The sequence below is a fragment of the Haliotis rufescens genome, unplaced genomic scaffold, assembly GCF_023055435.1.
Source record: "Haliotis rufescens isolate VD_foot unplaced genomic scaffold, xgHalRufe1.0.p SCAF_37, whole genome shotgun sequence".
Lineage (NCBI taxonomy): Eukaryota > Metazoa > Mollusca > Gastropoda > Lepetellida > Haliotidae > Haliotis > Haliotis rufescens.
Window position 1 is genome coordinate 2,181,793 of NW_025964079.1, and position 24,727 is coordinate 2,206,519.

General features: G+C 41.8%; 1 protein-coding gene across 3 annotated transcripts in view; it reads right to left on the reverse strand.

The window, feature by feature from the left end:
- LOC124140410 (ras-associated and pleckstrin homology domains-containing protein 1-like) overlaps nt 1-24,727 on the reverse strand; it is a 220,791-nt gene that overhangs the window by 113,305 nt on the left and 82,759 nt on the right. For all 3 annotated transcript variants that reach the window (XM_046507950.2, XM_046507947.2, XM_046507948.2), the window contains exon 2: nt 5,996-6,101. In XM_046507950.2, the coding sequence (XP_046363906.2) occupies nt 5,996-6,101 (106 nt within the window). The remainder of the gene's footprint in view (nt 1-5,995; nt 6,102-24,727) is intronic.

Genomic DNA, 24,727 nt, shown 5'->3' on the forward strand with positions numbered 1-24,727 from the left:
TGTAGACAGGGAATTCCTACCAAGAATTAACATCCTACACGAGGGTGTCCTGTACAGTAAAAATTCTTGATTCTTGATTCTTGACACAATGAACCCAGTCTGGCTAGTGCATCATACAGACCATGAAATACATATGTCTGAAACTTCCAAGAAATATAAGACAATTTAGCTTTTCAGATGGTTCGTCTGACTTGTTATGTAAAGGCTGCAGTGATACAAAACTCACTCACTCACTCACTCACTAACTCACCAACCCACCCACTCACTCACCCACCCACCGACTCACTCACTCACTCACCCACCCACCCACCCACCCACTCACTCACTCACCCACCCAACCACCGACTCACTCACCCACCCACTCACTCACTCACCCACCCACTCACTCACTCACCCACCCACCCACTCACCCACTCACTCACTCACTCACTCACCCACCCACTGACTCACCCACCCATCCACCGACTCACTCACTTACCCACCCACCCACCCGCTCGCTCGCATCTGTCATTCTGGATAAACCTTCCTTGGCATGACTAAATACCCAAACTCTTTATTTCATAAAATCTTGACACTAAGTTCAACTCAGACGTCAGTCAAAGACTTATAGTTCCACAATGATGTCAGTTTAGAATTCTTCTCGCAGCTTTAGCACAGTAAATAATATTTTGACTAGGGGGTTAAATTATTTGGTATTTGTGTAATCAACAGGCAAGCATCTACCAATATTGGGTGAATTGTTTGACGGGCATTTCTTTGAAGTTGACGGATGACAAATTAGACAAAAACTTTATGGATAACAACTTCTTTCTTTTATCGTAAGAGCGACATTTCACAATAGATCCTTACACCGTTGTATAAGGATCAACACGGAAACATCGCTATCACAGTATAATAAAGTAGTTGCTATCCATAATTGTTTGGTCTACTTTGAAATATTGGGTGAATAAAGAGTCATTAAACATAGTCATTGGCAGTGAACAGCCCGGAATATTGGAGAATACCAAGCATGTTTCCAGCTGCTCACTTTCATCACTGCCCTGGAACTCATCATCATCAACACAGCAAGAACACCATGAAAACGCCACAGTCACTGGCCGCATCTGCTGATTGCTGACTGGGTTTTGATTGTAATGTCAAATGGCCTTCCCATTAGGCTCCTTACCCACAGAGGATGAAGGACAGGCTAGTCGTTCGTTCGTTCGTGAGTGAGTGAGTGAGCAAGTATGGTTCTACTCCGCATTTAGCAATATTCCAGCAATATCACCACAAATGGGCTTCATACATTGCACCCAGGTGGGGACTCAAACTCAGGTCTACGGTGTGACCTAGGCTAGGCTACCACTGCCCCTATTCAGGATTGAGTGAGTGAGTATTGTTCTATGCCGCATTTAGCAATATTCCAGCAATATCACCACAAATGGGCTCCATACATTGCACCCAGGTGGGGACTCAAACTCAGGTCTACGGTGTGACCTAGGCTAGGCTACCACTGCCCCTATTCAGGATTGAGTGAGTGAGTATTGTTCTATGCCGCATTTAGCAACATTCAAGCAATATCACCGGGACACCAGAAATGGGCTTCATACATTGCACCCAGGTGGGGATTCAAACCCAGGTCTACAGTGTGACCTAGGCTTGGCTACCCCACCACCCCTATTCAGGAGTGAGTGAGTGAGTGAGTATTGTTCTATGCTGCATTTAGCAACAATCAAGCAATATCACAGGGACACCAGAAATGGGCTTCATACATTGCACCCAGGTGGGGATTCAAACCCAGGTCTACAGTGTGACCTAGGCTTGGCTACCCCACCACCCCTATTCAGGAGTGAGTGAGTGAGTGAGTATTGTTCTATGCTGCATTTAGCAACAATCAAGCAATATCACAGGGACACCAGAAATGGGCTTCATACATTGCACCCAGGTGGGGATTCAAACCCAGGTCTACAGTGTGACCTAGGCTTGGCTACCCCACCACCCCTATTCAGGAGTGAGTGAGTGAGTGAGTATTGTTCTATGCTGCATTTAGCAACAATCAAGCAATATCACAGGGACACCAGAAATGGGCTTCATACATTGCACCCAGGTGGGGATTCAAACCAAGGTCTTTGGTGTGACGAGCAAAAGCTCAACCACTAGGCTACCCCACTGCTCCTATTCAGGAGTGTGCAAGTGAGTTAATATTGTTAAAGTCAGCAATCATCAATATTACAGCTGCATCATGGCGGACTGAAAGCATGAGTGAGTGAGTGAGTTGGGTTTAACGCCGCTTTTAACAGTATTACAGTTATATCACGGCGTGTCAGCTTAATGTGGGAGGAAAGCCCAAAGTGATGCAGGTCTCAGACATTTACCACTTCGGTGAAACCCACGAGCATGGGTATGGTGCTGACAAACCTGGAAACATAATCGGGGCGAACCGGGATTCGAACCCACAATCATAAGTTTCTGGTGTGCCCAACGAATCGCGGAGCCTTAGACGACTGGGCCACCAGTGCCCCCTGAAAGCATGAACAACGATCCATGCCATCTTGGCATGATGACATATGCCGTCAGACCATCCCATCAAGCCTCAAGAATTATTAACTTTTTTAAGACTAGTCCATAGGACTACAGGAAACCTTATTCTAAAACCTTGTTTGTAGCTAGTCCTGTTTGAACGAGACAAAAATGTTTACAAGTTTCCATTATCTGTCAGTTTTCCTCAGCTCCAATTTGAAGCAAAGTTGAAGCCCTGCGAAATGATTTAGAATTACAACCCTCAACTGTCAATGAGGACGACCATCACTGGATTGTTACTCGTCCTCAGCACAGTTTAGCAATCTCAGGCTAGCACAAGTTTTGTACGCTGCTGATCCATGTGAATCCCCTGTTTTTGCCCGCTGTAATCAGTAAAACATTACTTTCTCCAGGTATTTACACTTCAGTCTCAGATGTTTAATCAAGGTATCCACTAGAATCAGAGGTAGGTATGTCTACATACAACCATGAGGCTCACAAGGGGTGGTGCTGAATAGCGACATAAATGATTTCAAAAGTTTGGTCATTTTTGTACAATGTAATTTAAAATTTATAAACATGAATCTGAATGAAGCCAAAAACGACATTGAGATTCATCATTCCTTGAGTGAGTGAGTGAGTTGAGTTTAACACCACTTTGAACAGTATTTCAGTTATAGCATTGTACGTCAGCTTTAGGTGGGAGGGAAGCCCAAAGTGATGCAGGTCTAAGACATTTAACACTTTGGTGAAATCCACGAGCACGGGTATGTTGCTGACAAACCTAGAAACATAATCAGGGCGAACCGGGGTTCGAACCCACAATAAAAGGTTTCTGGCGCCCCCAAGGGACGGAGCTCTGCACAACAAATTTTGGTGCCTCAGTCGACTGTGACGTCTGTTCCAAGTTATATATTTCTCATAAAGAAGCTGTAACCCTTCCTCCATACCCTCAAACATTTCATCTATTTTCTTCCCTGGAAATCTGCCCATGGGAATACAGTATTCCTTTAAAGTATACACTTGTTTTCATGCTAAACATCACATATTTTTAATCACGTATGCTGATTATATGCAGACATTTCTAAGATACCCCTCGTTACAGTTCCAACCAACATTGTAGTCAGTGCCAAATGTAGGTTTTCTATGGAAATGGTGTCTGGTTACGCCATTGTTACTTCTCATTATCCTAGCTCTTGAAGAGAAAGGTTTACATTGAAAATAACAAACTGGAGAAAATGAGCTGAACCAATATGAAGAATTTGGTGTATGTGTATCAGCTTCAAGCACCTGCCTTGACTCAGGGGATTCCGGGCTAGAGAATGTCCCCAGCAACCAGCATTTGTTGAAAGAGTGAGTGAGTGAGTGAGTATGGTTTTACGCCGCTTTTAGCAATATTCCAGCAATATCACGGCGGGGGACACCAGAAATGGGCTTCACACATTGTACCCATGTCGGGAATCGAACCCGGGTCTTCGGCGTGACGATTTGTTGAAAGAGGCGACGTCATGGATGAGGTAGACAGACTCGGAGATTGAGTGTCATCGTACTCCAAATGCAAGGACCTTGCTCATTATACCAATCACTGTATCATCTGGTCCCGACTAGACTGTTACAGGTTGATAATACAGCTGGAATACACTGAGCTGTGTTAAACTGATCAAGCACCTTCAATGTAACAAAACGGAGATTTTATGAAACTTCGAACAACATGCTGGCATTGTGTGGGCTAAAGAAGCATCTCAACTTGTTACGCTTCTGAAGGTGAGGGGAAGGGTCTAACGTCAGTTCAAGATAATTGCACATATATACAATGTGCATGCCTCTGTGTGTGTGTGTGTGTGTGTGTGTGTGTGTGTGTGTGTGTGTGTGTGTGTGTGTGTGTGTGTGTGTGTGTCTGTGTGTGTCTGTGTGTGTGTGGGTGTCAGTGGGGGTGTCGGTGTGTGGATGTTGGTGTACGTCAGTTTGTGTGTATGCTAGCCCATTGAGATATCATGCCACATTTTTAACATGTATACCCTACTCAGACACAGTATACTGACTCTAAGCCAACCAGTCCTTGTTTTAGCCCCTTAATGCTGAGTGCCAGGCAGGGTAACAACAAATACCACCATTTCACATCTTTTGGTATGACACAACTGGTGATCGAATTACTAACCTTCTGCTCTCCAGGCAAACAGTCTACCCACTAGACCGCAGAGGCCGTCTTACTGTAGCCACTCTGCCGTAGCCATAACAATAGATCCATGCAAATTGTTTAAACCGACAGGAATGCATTCAATGATTAAACATTTTGGACTTTTGTTGTCCAAATTGAGTCAGTATACTTGTGAGTGAATGAGTGAATGATTGACTGATTGTGTGGATGATTGAGTGGATGGCTCAGTGAATGAATGAATGAATGAATGAATGTAGTGAGTAATTGAGTGAATGAGTGAGTGTGTCAGTAAATAAATGAGTGAATGAGTGAGTAATTGAGTGAATGAGTTAGTAAATGAATGAGCGAATGAGCGAGTAAATGAATGAATGAGTGAGTGAGTGAGTGAGTGAGTGAACGAATAACTGAATGAATGAATAACTGAGTCAGTGAGAGAGTGAGTGAGTGAGCGAGCGCTGTATGATTACTACATTTCCTTTCACTAATGGACGAGATGACAAAGCCATGAGTCTCTAAATCCTGATCAATATACATATCTATGATGGCCTTCGAACAAGACAAGGTAATGCTCAACACATTTTTTTCACTTTATCATATCTTATGATCCCATAGTCGGTATACCATGTGAGATGTGGATTATTCATATTTAAAGTGTTCACATTTTCTCCCAAGCCCGATTGCAATGCATTGGTAGTTCAATGAATGGTTAAAGTCCTAGATCAAATAGTCTACATACACCCTGATACTAAGCCAAGTGGCTCAGTATATGAAGTCATCCAGTCATCAATCTGTCTGATTTGCCACTGATCTCTGGCTTAGTCTGGTGATTTTACAAGTGCTTCAGGCAGATCTGATCACAGTGGCAAGCCAATGGACAACTGTGTGGTGCTTTCATGAACCAACTCGAACATTGACAACAAAAAGCAATCGTGCAAAACATGTGTACACTCTTGTTTTTTTAGGCAATATCAAAACTGAAAAAGATTGTGAAAAACTGAATACACAGCGTGAGATATTAAGGGGGGTTATTTTAAGGTTTTCTGCTACAGCGTTTAAATCTGAAGGCCCCATAATGTCACAGATAATATTTGGGTTATGACAAAGATCTTGCACATTCTTAACTTCAAATCCTGCATACTTTGTCTTATGAGCAATGCAGGGCACATGGGTGTGAAAATCAATACAGTCTCAAAACATGGACATGATACAAGAGCCGTACTGTGGGATGTATCGTCAGGTGTACACTTGCGGTCCATCGGTAAATCATGTATTCCACAGTAGGGTAACATGTGTGGTGTCTTGCATGGTGTGTGAAAAAAAGGACAAGAATGTACTCACGTGTGTCATCCATCCACCGTACTCGTGGTCCGTGTCGCCTTCTCCGTCGTCATGGTCGCTGTCCGCCTCCACCTCACTCTCCGTCTTGTAGTCGTCGTCATCCATCCTACAACACAAGCAAAGAAATAGTTAATATGACATCATCATCATCATCATCATCATCACCACCACCACATCATATATATATATATATATATATACATCCGACAATCATCATCATCAGTGATACCATCACGTCAGCATAATCATAATCAACAGCAAATGATATCACTGCTATGATCTTTGACATCAATATTACCATCAACAGTGATACCAAACATCATCAAAATGATCAGAAATTCAAACCATCACCATTTTCATCATCATCATCATCATCATAGACACATCATAATCATCATCATCATCATCATCATCGTCGTCATCATTAGATAAAATCAAAACATAATAATCCCCAACATTAACCCTCATCATCATCATCATCATAAGATAAAAACAAAATATAATAATCCCCAACATTAACCCTCATCATCATCATCATCATAAGATAAAATCAAAACATAATAATCCCCAACATTAACCCTCATCATCATCATCATCATAAGATAAAATCAAAATATAATAATCCCCAACATTAACCCTCATCATCATCATCATCATAAGATAAAATCAAAATATAATAATCCCCAACATTAACCCTCATCATCATCATCATCATAAGATAAAATCAAAACATAATAATCCCCAACATTAACCCTCATCATCATCATCATCATAAGATAAAATCAAAATATAATAATCCCCAACATTAACCCTCATCATCATCATCATCATAAGATAAAATCAAAATATAATAATCCCCAACATTAACCCTCATCATCATCATCATCATAAGATAAAATCAAAATATAATAATCCCCAACATTAACCCTCATCATCATCATCATCATAAGATAAAAACAAAATATAATAATCCCCAACATTAACCCTCATCATCATCATCATCATAAGATAAAATCAAAATATAATAATCCCCAACATTAACCCTCATCATCATACCATCATCACGTCTATGACTTACAAAATGAAGTTGACACACAATAGTCAATACTCAATCATAAGAACATGATAACATAATTAAATTTTTGTTGTGTTCATTGTAATCCCTGCATTCTGATCAACTGAATTGGTCACATGTAATCATTTCCCAATGAATGAAAAAGAATTAAGCAACGCCCAACTAAGCGGACTACTTTCATCACTACGGAATGTCAGGGAATCCCATATTAAAGTCGAGGGAATTCCCTTTTTGCTCCCCTGTATTATTAGGCACAGTACATTTCAGCGACAATCATGCAATTAATCGTCCAAACATATCTTCGAGAAGGAATGAAACAAAAAACATGCAGGCTCGCTCGCCGGGGTATTTTTCCCTGCTCACTGGGTTCCATAAATTTCATGTCCTCGGGTTGGTGCTGACAAACCTAGACACATAATTGGGGCAAACAGGGACTCAAACCCAAAATCATAGGTGTCTGGCGAGCCCAAGGGATGCAACTCTGCACAGAAAATTGCAGCACCTTACACAACTGGGCCATCCATTTCTGTGTGGAACTATGAAGAAGACAACAATGTCCCCCAACTCTGCAATACACAGAGAGAGATGCCCTGATTGCCAAGGTGACCGTAACACCCATACGTTAACAGAGACTTACGACAGTCGTTTTTTGTTGTTGTTTTTTTGTTGTTTAATGCCGCACTCACCAATATTACAGCTATATGACGGCGATCTGTAAATAATCGAGTCAGGACCAGACAATCCAGTGATTGACATCATGAGCATTGATCCATTTGGGATACAATGACATGCATCAACCAAGTTAGCGAGCCTGACCACCCGATCCCGTTAGTCGCCTCTTACGACAAGCATAGTCGCTTTTTACAGCAAGCATGGGTTGGTGAAGATCTATTCTACCCCGGATCTTCACGGGTCAGGACAGTAGGTAGCGCTATGATTGTCTTGTACAACGGCACCCAGGGACGTTACAGGAAGATGTCCAACCAAAACAGCTTGTGTTTTACATACCCATTCAGCTCTACAACACCTACTACAAATCACAGTGGGACAAGAAACACAGCCCCGCCGTAACAAAGCCACTGTTCTCCAAGCACAAAGAACATCTAACAGACCCAAAACAAGGTAAAATACACATTCGTCTCACTCAGAAAGTACAACAAATTGTAAGAATGCAAGAGGAAGAGAGACGACCGATTTCACCTGAGCCGAAAACAAAGAGTAAGACACATTCTTCTCAATCAGAAAATACAACAAATTGTACGTAAGTATGCAAGCGAGATTACCTTACGTTAAACACGTCCATCACCCACCACTGACATAGAGTACCTGGAATGAGTCCAACTCCATCGTCCTGAACAGCTTTAACCACATGGAACCCTGCATCTGTCAGTGCCTGCTGTGGGCTACTACAACAGCTACTACAACAGCCCTGTTTTACTACAACTGACAAGGTTCCCAGCAACCGTTATTCATCACCCAGCCTGTAAGCTGTCCCCGTACCTGTAAGCGGCCTATTGTTGTTACTGCTGTCCTAGACAGGCTGTGGCAGGATGAGCTCTGTAAAGCATGCTAAACCTACCATGCTGTATCTCAGATGGGTTCCTAGATAACGTAGGTTTCTCATATCGTTTATGGTTTATGGTTCTGCCGACCTAAATTTCGCAAATGTGGAATAAATCAAAATGCAAGAAGACTGGGTCATGAAAAGTCTTCTAAACAGACTGAAACGAAAACATCCCCAACTCCCAAATCTATAATGCGTTTGCAAGTATAGGCTTCTTCAGTGACAGTAAAGAGATTCTCTGTGTTCCTTTCTAGTATATATTAAGACAATTTAACCATTTAAATGTAAAAATGGTCAGCTAGGTCATGAACAATCCATCCACAGCAAATTTAGAGTCAAAGGGAAGTAACTCTTTCATTTGATTTTTTAATTTAACCATACATTTTAGAATTCATTTTAAAAAATTTCAACCCCTAAATTATACAATTACATTTATTTATAGTTTCTCAATTGTTTGAACAAAACGGGACAAACCCTGGATGATCCCATAGGTAAAAAATTATTTTTTTACAGTCAACCCTGGGTGTGACAACAACAGTGACAAGAGGCTAACTATGATTCAGGCTAAATTTCTCCAATGAAAGCTAAATATGAATAAATGCCTGAATCTAGACGTAGAAGGAGTCGTTGAGAATTTAGACACGATGCGGTCGTTAGGAAACTGATAGAATTGAAAATATCTATCATGTTAAATAGTCTCATCCATGTCATTTAAAATGCCTTTACATTTGATCACTAATTTTCTTATTATAAAACCACAACAATTTGTCCTGTCGTAAACATATACAAAAGAAAAACAAGAAAATAATTTTTGGAAAATGTGCTTATTTCGATTTTTGTTTTATTGTGGTTTAATTTAAATTAATTCATGAAAATTATTATTAATTATTAATTAATTATTATTCATGAAAACACTTATTAATTCCAAACAATATTTCTAAATTCCATCTTCACCAAGAAAATGAGAAAAACAATGAAGTAACTGGTCGTTCCAAATGATTCAAATTGTTTTAAGAACAAACACCTTGAAGCAAGTTTAAATGCAGAGAATACATTCATTCACTGCGAAGCTAAGTTCGTCCCAATATGGTTCCAATGTAGAATGCCGTCTTGATGTTCCGAGTCAGACTTTCACTGCAGCATGTCTAAAAGCAGCATGCAGCCCAACTCACAAAGGCCATGCTTCTGTCCAAGATTTACAGTCAAGTTAAACCTGATCATCTTCCAGCTAAAACAGTCCCAGTAGAAAGTCACCGCTAAAAATACCCAACTTGATCAAGTCGTGGTGTCGGTTTGCACGTTGTCTGCAATGAAGACCCAATTCTACGGTTATCTCCACAAGAGAATGGTTCACCTGGGACTCGAATGAGGAGATAAGCCATGAACACAGACGCAGCATCAGTCACAATATCTCGGGCAACCCTTAGGGCTCCGATGTCATTATTTCTCAGTCTGATGCCATGCACCTGTTTTTGAAAATTGAAATTTGGAAACCAAAGTGGTTTGGGAGCGAAGTCTATTTCACAGGGGTGTTCTCAATATTACCTTGTTTCAGTATGTTTTTTGTCAATTAAAACATCACCTGCAGTTGTATTGAGTTGCGCTGTACCGTGTTCATGCCTACACTAAACTTATTACATTATACCATGACGAGAAAAACAAGATGGTAGCTTCACAACCAGCTTGTGAATTAAGGGACAGGGGAGGTAACTCTGTGAGGCATAGTGACAATCAGTTCTAACATGTCAAATTGCTGCAGATATTATCACAGCTGAAGCAGCAAGTTTGTTTTATTTTCCGTGTTATGGTTTTGAATCTTGCATTGGGATCAGGTTGCTAGTCCTGTGCAATGACAGTGGAATGAATATATTTTAAAATTATTTTGTACTAAACACCTAGGCAAAACTTCATGTTAACTTCTGAATAACACTAAAACTTTATTCTGATACTGCAAATCTTTCTCCGAAAACCCTAATATTTCTGTAAGGACATCAAAATCCCTTTTCTGAAACCCTAGTTTTACTTGAATATATGCCCTAAATCTTTCCTCGCATGCAACCCCAAATCTCTAAATACACCCAAATCTTTCAGGGGGGCACGGGTGGCCCAGTCGTCTAAGGCGCCGCAATTCGCTGTGCAGAGTTGCGTCCCTTGGGCAAGCCAGAAACCTATGATTGTGGGTTCGAATCCCAGTTCACCACGATTATGTTTCTAGGTTTGTCAGCACCATACCCTTGCTCGTGGGTTTCACCGAAGTGGTAAACATCAGAGACCTGCATCACTTAGGGCTTTCCTCCCACATTAAGCTGACACGCCGTGATATAACTGGAATACCGTTAAAAGCGGCGTTAAACCCAACTCACTCACACCCAAATCTTTCACAGAACCATTCGTCTACCATGACAAGTGATAATAACCTACATCTTGGTCTGAACATAGCCATGGAGCCTTAAAGACAAAAACCTATATCCCAGTCTGAACCTAGCCATGGAGCCCTAATAATAACCATTGACTCCCTTCTGGGAAAGCTATTACATGCAGCCCCCCTGTAGTCAGCCTGTTGGTTCTGGGAAAGCTATTACATGCAGCCCCCCCTGTAGTCAGCCTGTTCTGTTAGTCTTGTCCCCCAGCCAAACACACCAGCCAGCCAAGTGGAAAACTTGCCGGCTTCTCCATATTTTATAGATACAATCACCAGAGTGAGTGAGTGGGTAATTTAGTCTCTGATAGCCAGCCATTCACAGTGTTCCATACTGATAGTGTTGAAGGAAATATTTGTAAAGAAAACATAAGTGTATTGTTATTGCTAGGTATTGTTTGCCTACAAAGGCAAATATGTGAGTACTGTTTGTGTTTTGTTAGGAAAATAGTTTTTACAATGTTTCCCTATGAGCAATTACACTTTCTATTTGCACAACTGGTTCCCACTACGTCTGCTTGATGGTAGGCCCTTTTTGCAGGGTTTATTTTCAAGACAAATGGATGTATTACAACAGGCACGAACTGCATCCTTTACTGCAGATGCTGATGTTGATGTGGTACACGCAGACATGTTTATGGCCAGGGTGGAAAATGTTGGAATTTCCTAACATACTTGCATCTCAAGATGTTCTTATCCTTGAAACTATTAATGATGATCCTGGTAGAGTATGGAGCATCTGATGAACCACACAAGTGTATGGGTAGTCGATTCAGCATGTATAAAGGTTCTTGATGTGGAAGAGCTCGATATCCAGAATTCAATGAGTGAGTGATTGAGTATTCTTCCAAACTATTAATGATGATCCTGCTAGAGTATGGAGCATCTGATGAACCAAGCACACAAGTGTATGGGTAGTCACTTCAGCATGTATAAAGGTTCTTGATATGGAAGAGCTCGGTATCCAAAACTCAATAAGTGAGTGAGTGAGTATTGTTTTATGACACTGTTAGCAATATTCCAGCAATATCATGGGTGGGGACACCAGAATTGGGCTACATACATTGTACCCATGTGGGGAATCGAACCCAGGTCTTCAGCGTGACGAGTGAACACTTTAACCACTAGCCTAACTCAGTGCCCCTAGAATTCAATAAGGCATAACTGATGCTGTAGTGAGTGAGTGAGTGGGTGAGTGAGGTTTTATGCCGCTTTTAGCAATTTTCCAGCAATATCACGGCGGGGGACACCAGAAATGGGCTTCACACATTGTACCCATGTCGGGAATCGAACCCGGCGTGACGAGCGAACGCTTTATCCACTATGCTACCCGACTGCCCCGCTGTAGTGAGTGAATGACCGCAATACTTCTGTCATACCATTGCAGTCTCTAAATAAATGAGTCTTGACCACACAAACCAGTGACTGAAAATATTAGTAAAATTCCAATGATATTACTACATGTATCTACCTGCATTAGCTGTGACCTAGACTAACATCTAGTCTCTGAAATTATTTTTTTACAGAAAAGAACTTAAATTATCTTACAATTTAATAAACAGGAGCCCAAAGACATTCATTTTCAGAGACCTGAAACTGAAGTAATCTAGACTTGCCAACTATTATAGACTTGCATGGGCTGTATTTGATATATATGTTGACAGACAAGCTCTGAAACACCAGTGTGATATGGCCCTCGCTCCACTCTCTACTAGACTCGCACAAGTCTCTAAGGCAATAATTATAAATAACTTCTTAAATCATAACTTCTAGATTATGTAAATAATAAGAACAAGCTGTCCCTATAAGAGACTGGAGTACTGTCCACATATCTAGGAGGATAGAATTACTACACATCCATGGACTTTTCTTTCAGTACAGCCTTGGAGCAAGGCTAACTCTCTACAGATGTGATATGACTCGGTTATCTACCTGCAGTAGCTGTGCCACCCATGATGCAACACCAACTGGAAGTGTCCGTACATCCTGCTGACATCTACCGGTATCTCTTGTCCCTCATCACTTGACACACTAAACCAGTCGGACCTTCAAATGTTAGCACAGCTGACTGACTGGCACTTTCCCCCTCTAGTGACGACCTGTATCTAACTAACAAATATATCACCCTATCCCTCGTAACACTCATCACCTGGCCTTTTGTCACCCCCAAAACACACAAGACTTGTCCCCATCACCTCTAATGACTGGTTCAAAGAAGGACATCGAGGTGCATCAGGGACCATCTCAAGATCTATTATGTCCTAACAAAGGAAAACATTTAAAACCTTCTACACTCCTTTCACAACTTCCATCCCAACTTATAAAATGATTATACTAATAATGATTAATAAAACAAATCTTAAAAAAACAATAATTCAAATACAAAAACAAATTGAGCTGGAAACTGTTTGAGATGACCAGTCACCAATTAGTGGTGTTTGCTTGAGAGATTCTTAAAGGGGTCTGCTACTGGTGCATTATGGGATAATGAGAATTGATCTTTCACTTCAAGAGTTGTATGAGGGTGTGGCAATGTACCGTCATAATAATGGTCCGTTTCCGACGTATTGACAAAACTTAAGTGGAAAATTGCATCACTTTAAAAGAATACAAGATGAAGAATGTGACGCCGACTTCAACATGACTGTGACAGAAGAAGACAAAGGAAGCAGCTGTAATTTGACTCCAGAGGGGACAACTTCTTTTGGGGGGATATGTTTGAAAACCTTAAAGAATTCTGGTCATTCATGAAAATTTGGAATGCACAATATGTTTTTTGGTTACCTCTTCACTGTCTGATGAGGAAATAACATAAACAAGTTCAGCTTTAAAAACAAACAAAACATTTTTATTTCAAATATGTATAAGTCACACCTTTCCCTATTCTTCAGTCAAAATATTTGATTTTGTTCAGGAGTTTTATTCACATTAAAGTTTAACATTACTGTTGACACTTTTAACAAAGCATTGTCTCCATAGGTGGGGCTATTGTTCATCAGTTACATATTGAAAAAGTATTAGAAATGGTGGTGCCTACATTGTCCTCGTTCATTGATTGTCACTAATGACACTTTTAACATGAAAGAATGTGAAAAAATATATAGATATTGAGACCGTGCCAAAACAGATCAAATAATATTCAAAGTCACAGAAATTTCAATAGAAATTTCCTACAAAAATTATTTTCCCACACAAACAATTTCAAGTAGTGATAAAAATACCTAAAAGTCTGTCAAAACATCAAAGTAGTTTTAAGGAATACATTATCTAATCCACCTGGAGAAGCTAATGGATCGTATTAGACTGGATCTCCTGGTGGTGTGCATAGCCTACATGTCACCAGACAGGATCCCAGTTGGTATATGAAGCGTTCTTCAGTATTACACGGCTTATCAATAACATTATTCAATCTGTAACCTCTCCAACATCAAAGGGAAAATATACCCTATCTCATATACGGAGACAAAGTCACAGCCATAAGTCATAGAGTTATGAATATTTTATGACATCTGTGTAATGGGATTTTTCAACACTTCCTGTGGGTATACTGCACATGTATTTTATACTAATGCTCCAATAAATGTGTTTTCTCTGCATATGTCCAAAACATGTTTTGGAAGGATTTAGGTCAGATAAAATTCTCTTGTATGTTCTTTACCTGACAAGATTCATTTCCATCAATGCGACCACACACTCATGAGGAATTTTTCAAATTTTCAAAGTGAGGCGCACCTATGGGACGATCATTTGCCAGACATGCCTATGGGACAATCATGTCAGACGCACCTATGGGACGATCATGTCAGACGCACCTATGGGACAATCATTTGTCAGGCACGCCTATGGGACGATCATGTCAGGTGCACCTATGGGACGATCATAAGTCAGGCATGCATATGGGATGATAATGTCAGGTGCACCTGTGGGACAATCATTTGTCAAGCACACCTTTGGGACGATCATTTGTAAGGTGCACCTATGGGACGCAACTCCACACAACGAATTCAGGCACCTCGGACAACTAGGCCAGCCTGCACCCAATGACTTGTAACCGTAAGGTGTGCCTATACTCATATTATTGTGTATATTCATATTCATGAATTCAGAATTCTGTTTTTTTATGTGAAGTTCTCAAGGACAAAGATTTTCCATTTTCCATTCCAGATCACGTCTATTTGGGCAACGTTTTTAACAATGTCATGGTTGGGGACACATGTAATGGGCTTCATGCATTGTATCCATGTAGGGATTCGAACCAGGACCCTGGACAAGCAATGACACCACCCATCACCTCAACAAATAAAAAGCAGTTCCATTATCTCATGACATGGAACACTGCATTAAAGCCACGGGATTCTTGCGTCCATGAAAATCCTGGTATTTTTCTAGCCTTACTTTCCTTCAATTTCAAACAAGGTTTCTTCCACTAAAACATTTTTTTTCAAACCTATCAAAATATGGCCTTGACCTTAGCAATATGACATGACATCCTGATGCTGAAAATGCAGCTTGACAACAGGGAATGTTTTCTGTGATAAAGAAGATGTTGCTGATGTGAAACAGAACACGGCTTCTGAACCAGTAATTTAATATTTTGAAAACATGTTAACTAATAAGCCTGCACTTAATGAACACATTTAGTCTAGCATGAAGCTTTTTCACTGTTGATATGAAGTGTGTGAGGAAGCTGTAGGCAGACTTTGTTTCCATGCATGAAATGGATGAGGAAGCTGTAGGCAGACTTTGTTGCCATGCATGAAGTGGATTAGGAAGCTGTAGGCAGACTTTGTTGCCATGCATGAAGTGGATGAGGAAGCTGTAGGCAGACTTTGTTGCCATGGATGAAGTGGATGAGGAAGCTGTAAACAGACTTTGTTGCCAGTTTTTCACAACCTTATGACCGGATTTTGTACTGCCAACCTTTACTAAGGAAACATTTCCAGCTGCCTTAAATCACACCCACCCAACCCAAAATTAACAATCATAACAAGAGAATGAACAAATTCCTTTTGAGTTCTATCCCTTTAAAGTAGTGAGGCTCTTCTATTGCAAATCAGGGCGGTCGGGTAGCCTATTGGTTAAAGCGTTCGCTCATGGTTACATGGTTACATGGTTACAAAGTGTGAACGCCATTACTGGTGTCCCCCCCCATGATATTGCTGGAATATTGCCAAAAGCGGCGTAAAACCATACTCACTCACTCACTCTATTGCAAATCAATTTGAACAATAACTCCCTTTGTTTCTGACCAACGGAACAACCCAATTTTCAAACTTGTAACCTCAAAAATGGAATAAAACTAAAAGAGTGCATCCAACATATCGAATTTGATAACAAAGTCACACAAATGATAAAAGTGTCACCTGAAGTGATGTACCAACATAACACACTCAGTTTACAGGAAGATATTCTCAGACACATCAACATTAACTTCAGAATGAGTCAAAAATCCATTCTAACAAAATTCACTCCTTGAAATCCATTTATCAAAAACCAGATTTGCCTGGAACAAGATGGGAGTTGTTGCCAACCACTGCACCCTATGACATGACTGCCTTTCAAGCTGCATCCATCACAGCGTACAAATTCAGCAATGATACAAAAATCAATGCAGATTTGCAGGGAAAAGCTAAGTTTACATCTAAATTCAACTGGGGATTTTATTACTGTGCTTCATATTGAATATTAAAGCAAACTACATGTGATAGTGTTATTGGAGTGTAACATATTTCTGGCCGCTGTTCCACAAAGCGACCTTACGCTAAGATGATCGGAACTCCCATACTTTAACATTGGTATACGAAAGTCGGAGCACAAAGATTGCATTGTGGGGCAGGGCTCTGGTCTTTTTCAAAATATTTAATTTTGTTCACTTTTTATCTCAATCCCTAGACAGGAGCAGTCTTCATTATAATATCATGTAAATAATGTAGCAAATAAACCATAAACAAGCAAACAAACAAAATGCAATGAAAAGGAAGAATTTGGAATCATTTCCCAAGGTTTTCATGCATGTGGAACAAACCAGGGCCCCGTTCCACAAAGTGATCTTAGCGCTAAGTCGATCATAACTCCCATTCTTTAACACTGACTTACGACAATTGTAGCGCTAAGATCGCTTTGTGGAACGGGGCCCTGGGAAAGAGAAAAAATGATACCAGTAATTGTTTTCTGAAATTTTAAGTTCATATATGAAACAGAGACTGCACCCAGTCTACTAAATCCCAGATGCCAACTTAAACTGGTTGACATGTCTCAGTGGTGTAATATCTCTATCTGACCCGTGAAGATCCGCGGTAGAATAGGTCTTCAGCAACCCATGCTTGCCGTAAGAGGCGATTGTGCTTGTCGTAAGAGACGACTAACGGGATCGGGTGGTCAGGCTCACTGACTTGGATGATGCATGTCATCATATCTCAATTGCTTAGATCGATGCTCATGTCTTCAATCACTGGATTGTCTGATCCGGGCTCGATTATATACAGACCACCGTCATATAGCTGGAATATTGCTGAGTGCGACGTAAAACAACAAACAAACAAAACATCTCTATTTTGTCACTAACATGGCCATGGTCGAACAAGTACTACAAGAAGAAACAGATGCAGATCGAACAAAGACTCACTCGTATTGCCTTGTGTTTTGTTTTGTTTTTAATGCTGCACTCAGCAACGTTTCAGCTATAAGGTCAATTACTTGTGCTGTGGTACCTTTACAATGGTTAAATAGTTCTCGATGTCAGACAGGTAGATTTGCTTGTTGTCTGACGCTGTTCTCTGTAATATTCCAATATATGGTAGCCTGCAAATCAAGTCTGAACCACACAAACAAGTAATTGACATTATGAGTAAGGATGCATGTCATCGGGTAGACAACTCTTATTCTCTGAAAAGTATATTTGTGACAGAAACAAGCAACTACATTTAAATTGAATAGGATCCCAAATGAGATGGGAGTTTCTTCGGAAAATCTAGACTTGCTTCATTTAAGGTTGTAGCATTACAGTAAAGGCTGGACGGAATGGAAAATAATATGGTCCAGGGACTGTGAGACAGGCTAGCCATCAAGAAGGATACGATGACACACAAACAACCTGGTGACTGAGCCCAACCAATATCCATCCATTGCTGCTGGGGGCCATTTCTAACCCGGAATCCCCACGAAGGCTGTGCAGGAGTTATCTGGGAGGGGGGTTGGGCATGTTTATATGTCACTATAGAAACCGTTACCTTCCTTAGTTATTTCACATGCTCATGCTCTCGACCACAGGTTTCATTTCCAGACTTGAGTGTTGAAGAGGCCACCATGTCAAAGCTGTAGAGTCGTGACTTGTGTTCACGGCAACGTTCACTCTCTTGGGTAATTTAGCAGCAAATCTCAGCAAAAGGTTTGCACATGGAAATTAAACTCAAGTCCCCAGAGGAAGGTGCCACAACTAGGCATGCAGTCCTTTTTTCAGAGTCTAGATTATTTACAAACTGTGAAGGATGAGCCCCATTAAAAAAACCCAAAATCTTATGATAAATTTAAAACAAGGAACAAAGGCTGTTAAAGAAATTGATAATTTTCCGTTAACGAGGCAATCAATTTCAGCAGAATTTATTCAATAACCATTTTTATACTGAAAGCTTCAACATCTAAATTAAACATTTCAGCAAAAATCTAATCGAAAATTAGCCGAACGCTAAAAACAGTCAATACCTTAAAATTAAATCATCAAAAAAATTAAATGTTAACACACCCATTCCTTCCCCTAATGCCCCTCTCATAAAAAACATATTACAAAAATCTAATTCCAACATCTGTTAATTGTATTGTAATCAACATGGAGGCCAGCATCTGCTGAATCACAAATTGTCGCCACCTGCGCGAAGTCAAGCCTTTGTTCTGCACACACCCAACGGACACTGCATTGTATTGGCAGTCATCATGAGGGCTTAGCCCTCCCTCTCTCCTCCACTGAGCCAAGTGCTACTGTATCAAGATGCCTGACCAGACACTGAACTGGTTACAATGAAATTGGCAAAGTGAATAACAACAAGTATGGGTTTGTTTCTGGTTAATATTTGAAAATGTTGGTTAAGACTGCTTTGTCAAGGTTATGAATTGTTCAGACAGCCTGAGAACTGGTTCAATGGATTTGGTAAATTGTTAACGGAATTAATAGAATAATATATTTATTTCTGGTAAAAAGTTAAAAAATATTGATTAAGGTGGGTGCTCAGACAGGGGTTATGAATTGTCTACACAGCCAGTGAACTGGTTTATATTGAAATGGTACATGTATATGAAATAAATAAAAGCAGAAATTTATTGACTTTTATATTTGAAAATCTACTGATTAAGATGAGTTTTCAGCCACGGGTTATGAATGTTATTTAAAGTCAAGCTAATTGTACATTTTTTGGATATAAAAAATAACCAATGGTTGAAACACTTTTAGAGCAGAGATGCATTTGCTGATGACATTGTGTGGATATTCCAAAATGAATGCAAGGTTAACCCTAGAATGGCTTCCTTGACTTCCTTGACACAAATATTGATTAATAAACATTTTTTTAAGAACATTTTAAGTTCAGTTTAATTGTGTAATCATCTGGGCCCTGTTCCACAAAGCTATCTTAGCGCTAAGTCGGTCGTAACTCCCATTCTTTAACACTGACTTACGACAGTCGTAGCACTAAGATCGCTTTGTGGAACGGGTCCCAGGTGTTGACTCATTAGGATGGGTTATTGTTGTGACTACAACTGGTTCTGTCATGCTGTACTCAGTCTGTGATCAAAGGACATACAACACTGGCAGGTGCTTGCTGACGATGTGTGAAGCCTAGCTTACATCCTGGTTAATTAAACCAACAAGAGTTAACTGTTGTCACTTTCATTTTTTATTATTGATTTTCAATGCTAGATTTAAAAAATGTTCTACATCGACTGAATTTCCAGTGCTGGTGATCTTACATGGATAAATGGGTTGATGTTGGGGGTACATGGATGGGTGGATGGATGGATGGATGGATGGATGGATGGATGGATGATGGATGGAAAGATGGGTGGGTGAGTTGTCGGATGTGTGTGTGTGTGAATGAAAGAGTGGAAGGATGGAGTGATTGATGGGTGGGTGGGTGAATGTATAGATGGATAGATGGATGGGTGTATGGATGGTTGATGTTGGATGAATGAATGGACGGATGGATGGATGAATGAATGGATGGATGGATGGGTGGATGGATGGATGGATGGATGGATGGGTGGATGAATGAATGGATGGATGGATGGGTGGATGGATGGATGGGTGGATGGGTGGATGGATGATGTATGGAAAGATGGGTGGGTGAGTTGTCGGATGTGTGTGTGTGAATGAAAGAGTGGAAGGATTGATGGGTGGGTGGGTGGGTGAATGAATAGATGGATAGATGGATGGGTGTATGGATGGTTGATGTTGGATGAATGAATGGACGGATGGATGGATGAATGAATGAATGGATGGATGGATGGATGGGTGGGTGGATGGTTGATGTTGGATGAATGAATGGACGGATGGATGGATGAATGAATGGATGGATGGATGGGTGGATGGATGGATGGATGGATGGATGGGTGGATGAATGAATGGATGGATGGATGGGTGGATGGATGGATGGGTGGATGGGTGGATGGATGATGTATGGAAAGATGGGTGGGTGAGTTGTCGGATGTGTGTGTGTGAATGAAAGAGTGGAAGGATTGATGGGTGGGTGGGTGGGTGAATGAATAGATGGATAGATGGATGGGTGTATGGATGGTTGATGTTGGATGAATGAATGGACGGATGGATGGATGAATGAATGAATGGATGGATGGATGGATGGGTGGGTGGATGGTTGATGTTGGATGAATGAATGGACGGATGGATGGATGGATGAATGGATGGATGGAAAGATGGGTGGGTGAGTTGGTGGATGGGTGTGTGTGTATGAATAAGTGGAAGGATGGATGGATAGATGGATGGATGGATGGATGGATGGGGGATAGAATTACTCCACATCCATGGACATATCTTCCAGTACAGCCCAGGAGCAAGGCTACCCTGTTCCTAGTCAAGTATCTATCAGTCTGCAAGTACATGACCCCTGTGGCATGTAGCCCCTAAGGTCAGGGACCTCGGCCACCAGCAGTAATGAGAGAAAGTAGAAGCACTTGAATTGTTTTATGACCATTGGAATGACCCAGTCACACAGCCCTGTGAGTGGCACAACCATATTCCAGAGAAAGACCGATCCACTGCCTTGTTTAATCACTCTCGATGTAGTTACCTCATTTCCTCAACTTGACATTTTTTACAAGCACTTCCAGTTTCCCCCGAGAAACAGACTGAAAGTTGGACGATAATGAATAAGGTGATGAGCAAATCGTCTCCCCTCCGCACTCCCGTGATTATATACTCGAGATTAACACCACGAAAACTCTGACCACTAATGATGTTATCTTTTCGTAGAACCCAGATTAAAATTGTAAGATGCTTGGAATGTCTTCGTGCAAGTATTTTAAAAAACCTGAACTTTCATCAGTATGGCTTTCACGTTGCATGAAACATGTTGGTTAGCAACTTTACTGCATGATACGTGGTTGTTTATGTGAACTGTAATTTGATAAACATCTCATCACAAATAGAATCACAGATGCATGCTGGGTAAAGACATTAGATGCAGTCATCAGTCCTCAATGAAGGGAGACCAAGAGACCAGGTGGAAACATATTTCAAGATGTTCTAGTTTCTCTTACAGAGCTATATATAAGAACATATATTTCATAATACATTCTCCCCTTTTCCACTCAACCCCTTTACAGCTGTAGCAACCTGTACTAATCCCCTTCTCGGTTCAAGCAGCCTGTACTCATCCCCTTCTCTGCTCTAGCAGCCTGTACTCATCCCCTTCTCGGTTCTAGCAGCCTGTACTCATCCCCTTCTCGGTTCTAGCAGCCTGTACTCATCCCCTTCTCGGCTCTAGCAACCTGTACTCATCCCCTTCTCGGTTCTAGCAGCCTGTACTCATCCCCTTCTCGGTTCTAGCAGCCTGTACTCATCCCCTTCTCGGTTCTAGCAGCCTGTACTCATCCCCTTCTCGGTTCTAGCAGCCTGTACTCATCCCCTTCTCGGTTCTAGCAGCCTGTACTCATTCCCTTCTCGGTTCTAGCAGCCTGTACTCATCCCCTTCTCTGCTCTAGCAGCCTATACTCATCCCCTTCTCAGTTCAAGCAGCCTGTACTCATCCCCTTCTCTGCTCTAGCAGCCTATACTCATCCCCTTTTCGGTTCTAGCAGCCTGTACTCATCCCCTTCTCTGCTCTAGCAGCCTGTACTCATCCCCTTCTCGGTTCTAGCAGCCTGTACTCATCCCCTTCTCTGCTCTAGCAGCCTGTACTCATCCCCTTCTCGGTTCTAGCAGCCTGTACTCATCCCCTTCTCTGCTCTAGCAGCCTGTACTCATCCCCTTCTCGGTTCTAGCAGCCTGTACTCATCCCCTTCTCTGCTCTAGCAGCCTGTACTCATCCCCTTCTCGGTTCTAGCAGCCTATACTCATTCCCTTCTCGGTTCTAGCAGCCTGTACTCATCCTCTTCTCGGTTCTAGCAGCCTGTACTCATCCCCTTCTCGGTTCTAGCAGCCTATACTCATCTCCTTCTCGGTTCTAGCAGCCTGTACTCATCCCCTTCTCGGTTCGAGCAGCCTATACTCATCCCCTTCTCGGTTCTAGCAGCCTGTACTCATCCCCTTCTCGGTTCTAGCAGCCTGTACTCATCCCCTTCTCGGTTCTAGCACACTACTCATCCCCTTCTCGGTTCTAGCAGCCTACACTCATCCCCTTCTCGGTTCTAGCAGCCTGTACTCATCCCCTTCTCGGTTCTAGCACATTACTCATCCCCTTCTCGGTTCTAGCAGCCTACACTCATCCCCTTCTCGGTTCTAGCAGCCTACACTCATCCCCTTCTCAGTTCTAGCAGCCTGTACTCATCCCCTTCTCAGTTCTAGCAGCCTGTACTCATCCCCTTCTCAGTTCTAGCAGCCTACACTCATCCCCTTCTTGGTTCTAGCAGCCTGTACTCATCCCCTTCTCAGTTCTAGCAGCCTGTACTCATCCCCTTCTCAGTTCTAGCAGCCTGTACTCATCCCCTTCTCGGTTCTAGCAGCCTGTACTCATTCCCTTCTCGGTTCTAGCAGCCTGTACTCATCCCCTTCTCAGTTCTAGCAGCCTGTACTCATCCCCTTCTCGGTTCTAGCAGCCTGTACTCATCCCCTTCTCGGTTCTAGCAGCCTGTACTCATCCCCTTCTCAGTTCTAGCAGCCTATACTCATCCCCTTCTCGGTTCTAGCAGCCTGTACTCATCCCCTTCTCTGCTCTAGCAGCCTGTACTCATCCCCTTCTCGGTTCTAGCAGCCTGTACTCATTCCCTTCTCGGTTCTAGCAGCCTGTACTCATCCTCTTCTCGGTTCTAGCAGCCTATACTCATCTCCTTCGAAGCTCTAGCAGCCTACACTCATCCCCTTCTCGGTTTTAGCAGCCTATACTCATCCCCTTCTCGGTTCTATCAGCCTGTACTTATCCCCTTCTGGGGGATTGAGTGAGTGAGTGAGTGAGTGAGTGAGTGAGTGATTAAAGCCGCTTTGAAAAGTTTTCCATCTATATCACAGCATGTCATCTTAAGGTGGGAGGAAAGCCCAAAGTGATGCAAGTCTTAGACGTTTACCACTTTCCTGAAACCCACGAGCACGGGTATGGTGCTGACAAACCTAGAAACCTAACCAGGGTGAACCATAATTCGAACCATCATAGGTTTCTGGCACACCCAAGGGACACAACTCTGCACAGCAAAATGCAGCACCTCAGACGACTGGGCCACCATGGGGGGGGGGGGGGGGCCTTTAACAATGGAAGCAACAGACAATGCCAGGAACCAAGGAGCAGTTCAGAGGTCAAACAGAACCACGATAACAATTGCCCGTGTTAGTAATCAAAGAAGCCCTTTTTAACTTATCCTGCTTGAAAGTACTCACTGGACTAGAAAGCAAAAACAATGGATCAGTGTGGCCACTGATGCCTCCTGCAGCTGGGAGGTAATGCTATATCCCTGGCCACAGATCATTACCTATGCCCAATTACCTCCCCTGCCCTCCCAATCTCTCAGCAGGGCTAACTAGACGAGGCCCAAGATCTCCTCCTGCCCGGACTGACCATTATAAAGTGATGTGCTCCATCTTCCCTTCACACACAGCCCCCCTCCAACTGAGAACCAAAACACTACTATCAAATATTCATAGTCTGAAGGGAAGTAGCACAAATAATGAGATTTCCATTATCTGGGCCGGAATAAGAGAATGCATACTAGTTCACTAACCACTGATCATATCATCAGATTTGTTCACAAAAGAAACTCTACACTACCAAGGTCATTAAGAGCGAAATAATATTTTGCATGAAATGTCCAGATAGCAGTAATGGAGTGAATTTCTTCAAAGTCTTTCTAAAAACGTCCATATGAAACTTGGCAGAAAGACTTCATGACCCATCATGTGATTGAGTTAAGCTCAGGGCAAAACGGTATCCATTACCAAAAGCTTGAAGCCTGTTTACAGAGCTGTTTCAGCTTTACCACAGGAACACTCAGCTGGACACAAAACAATATTTTCTTATTGACCCA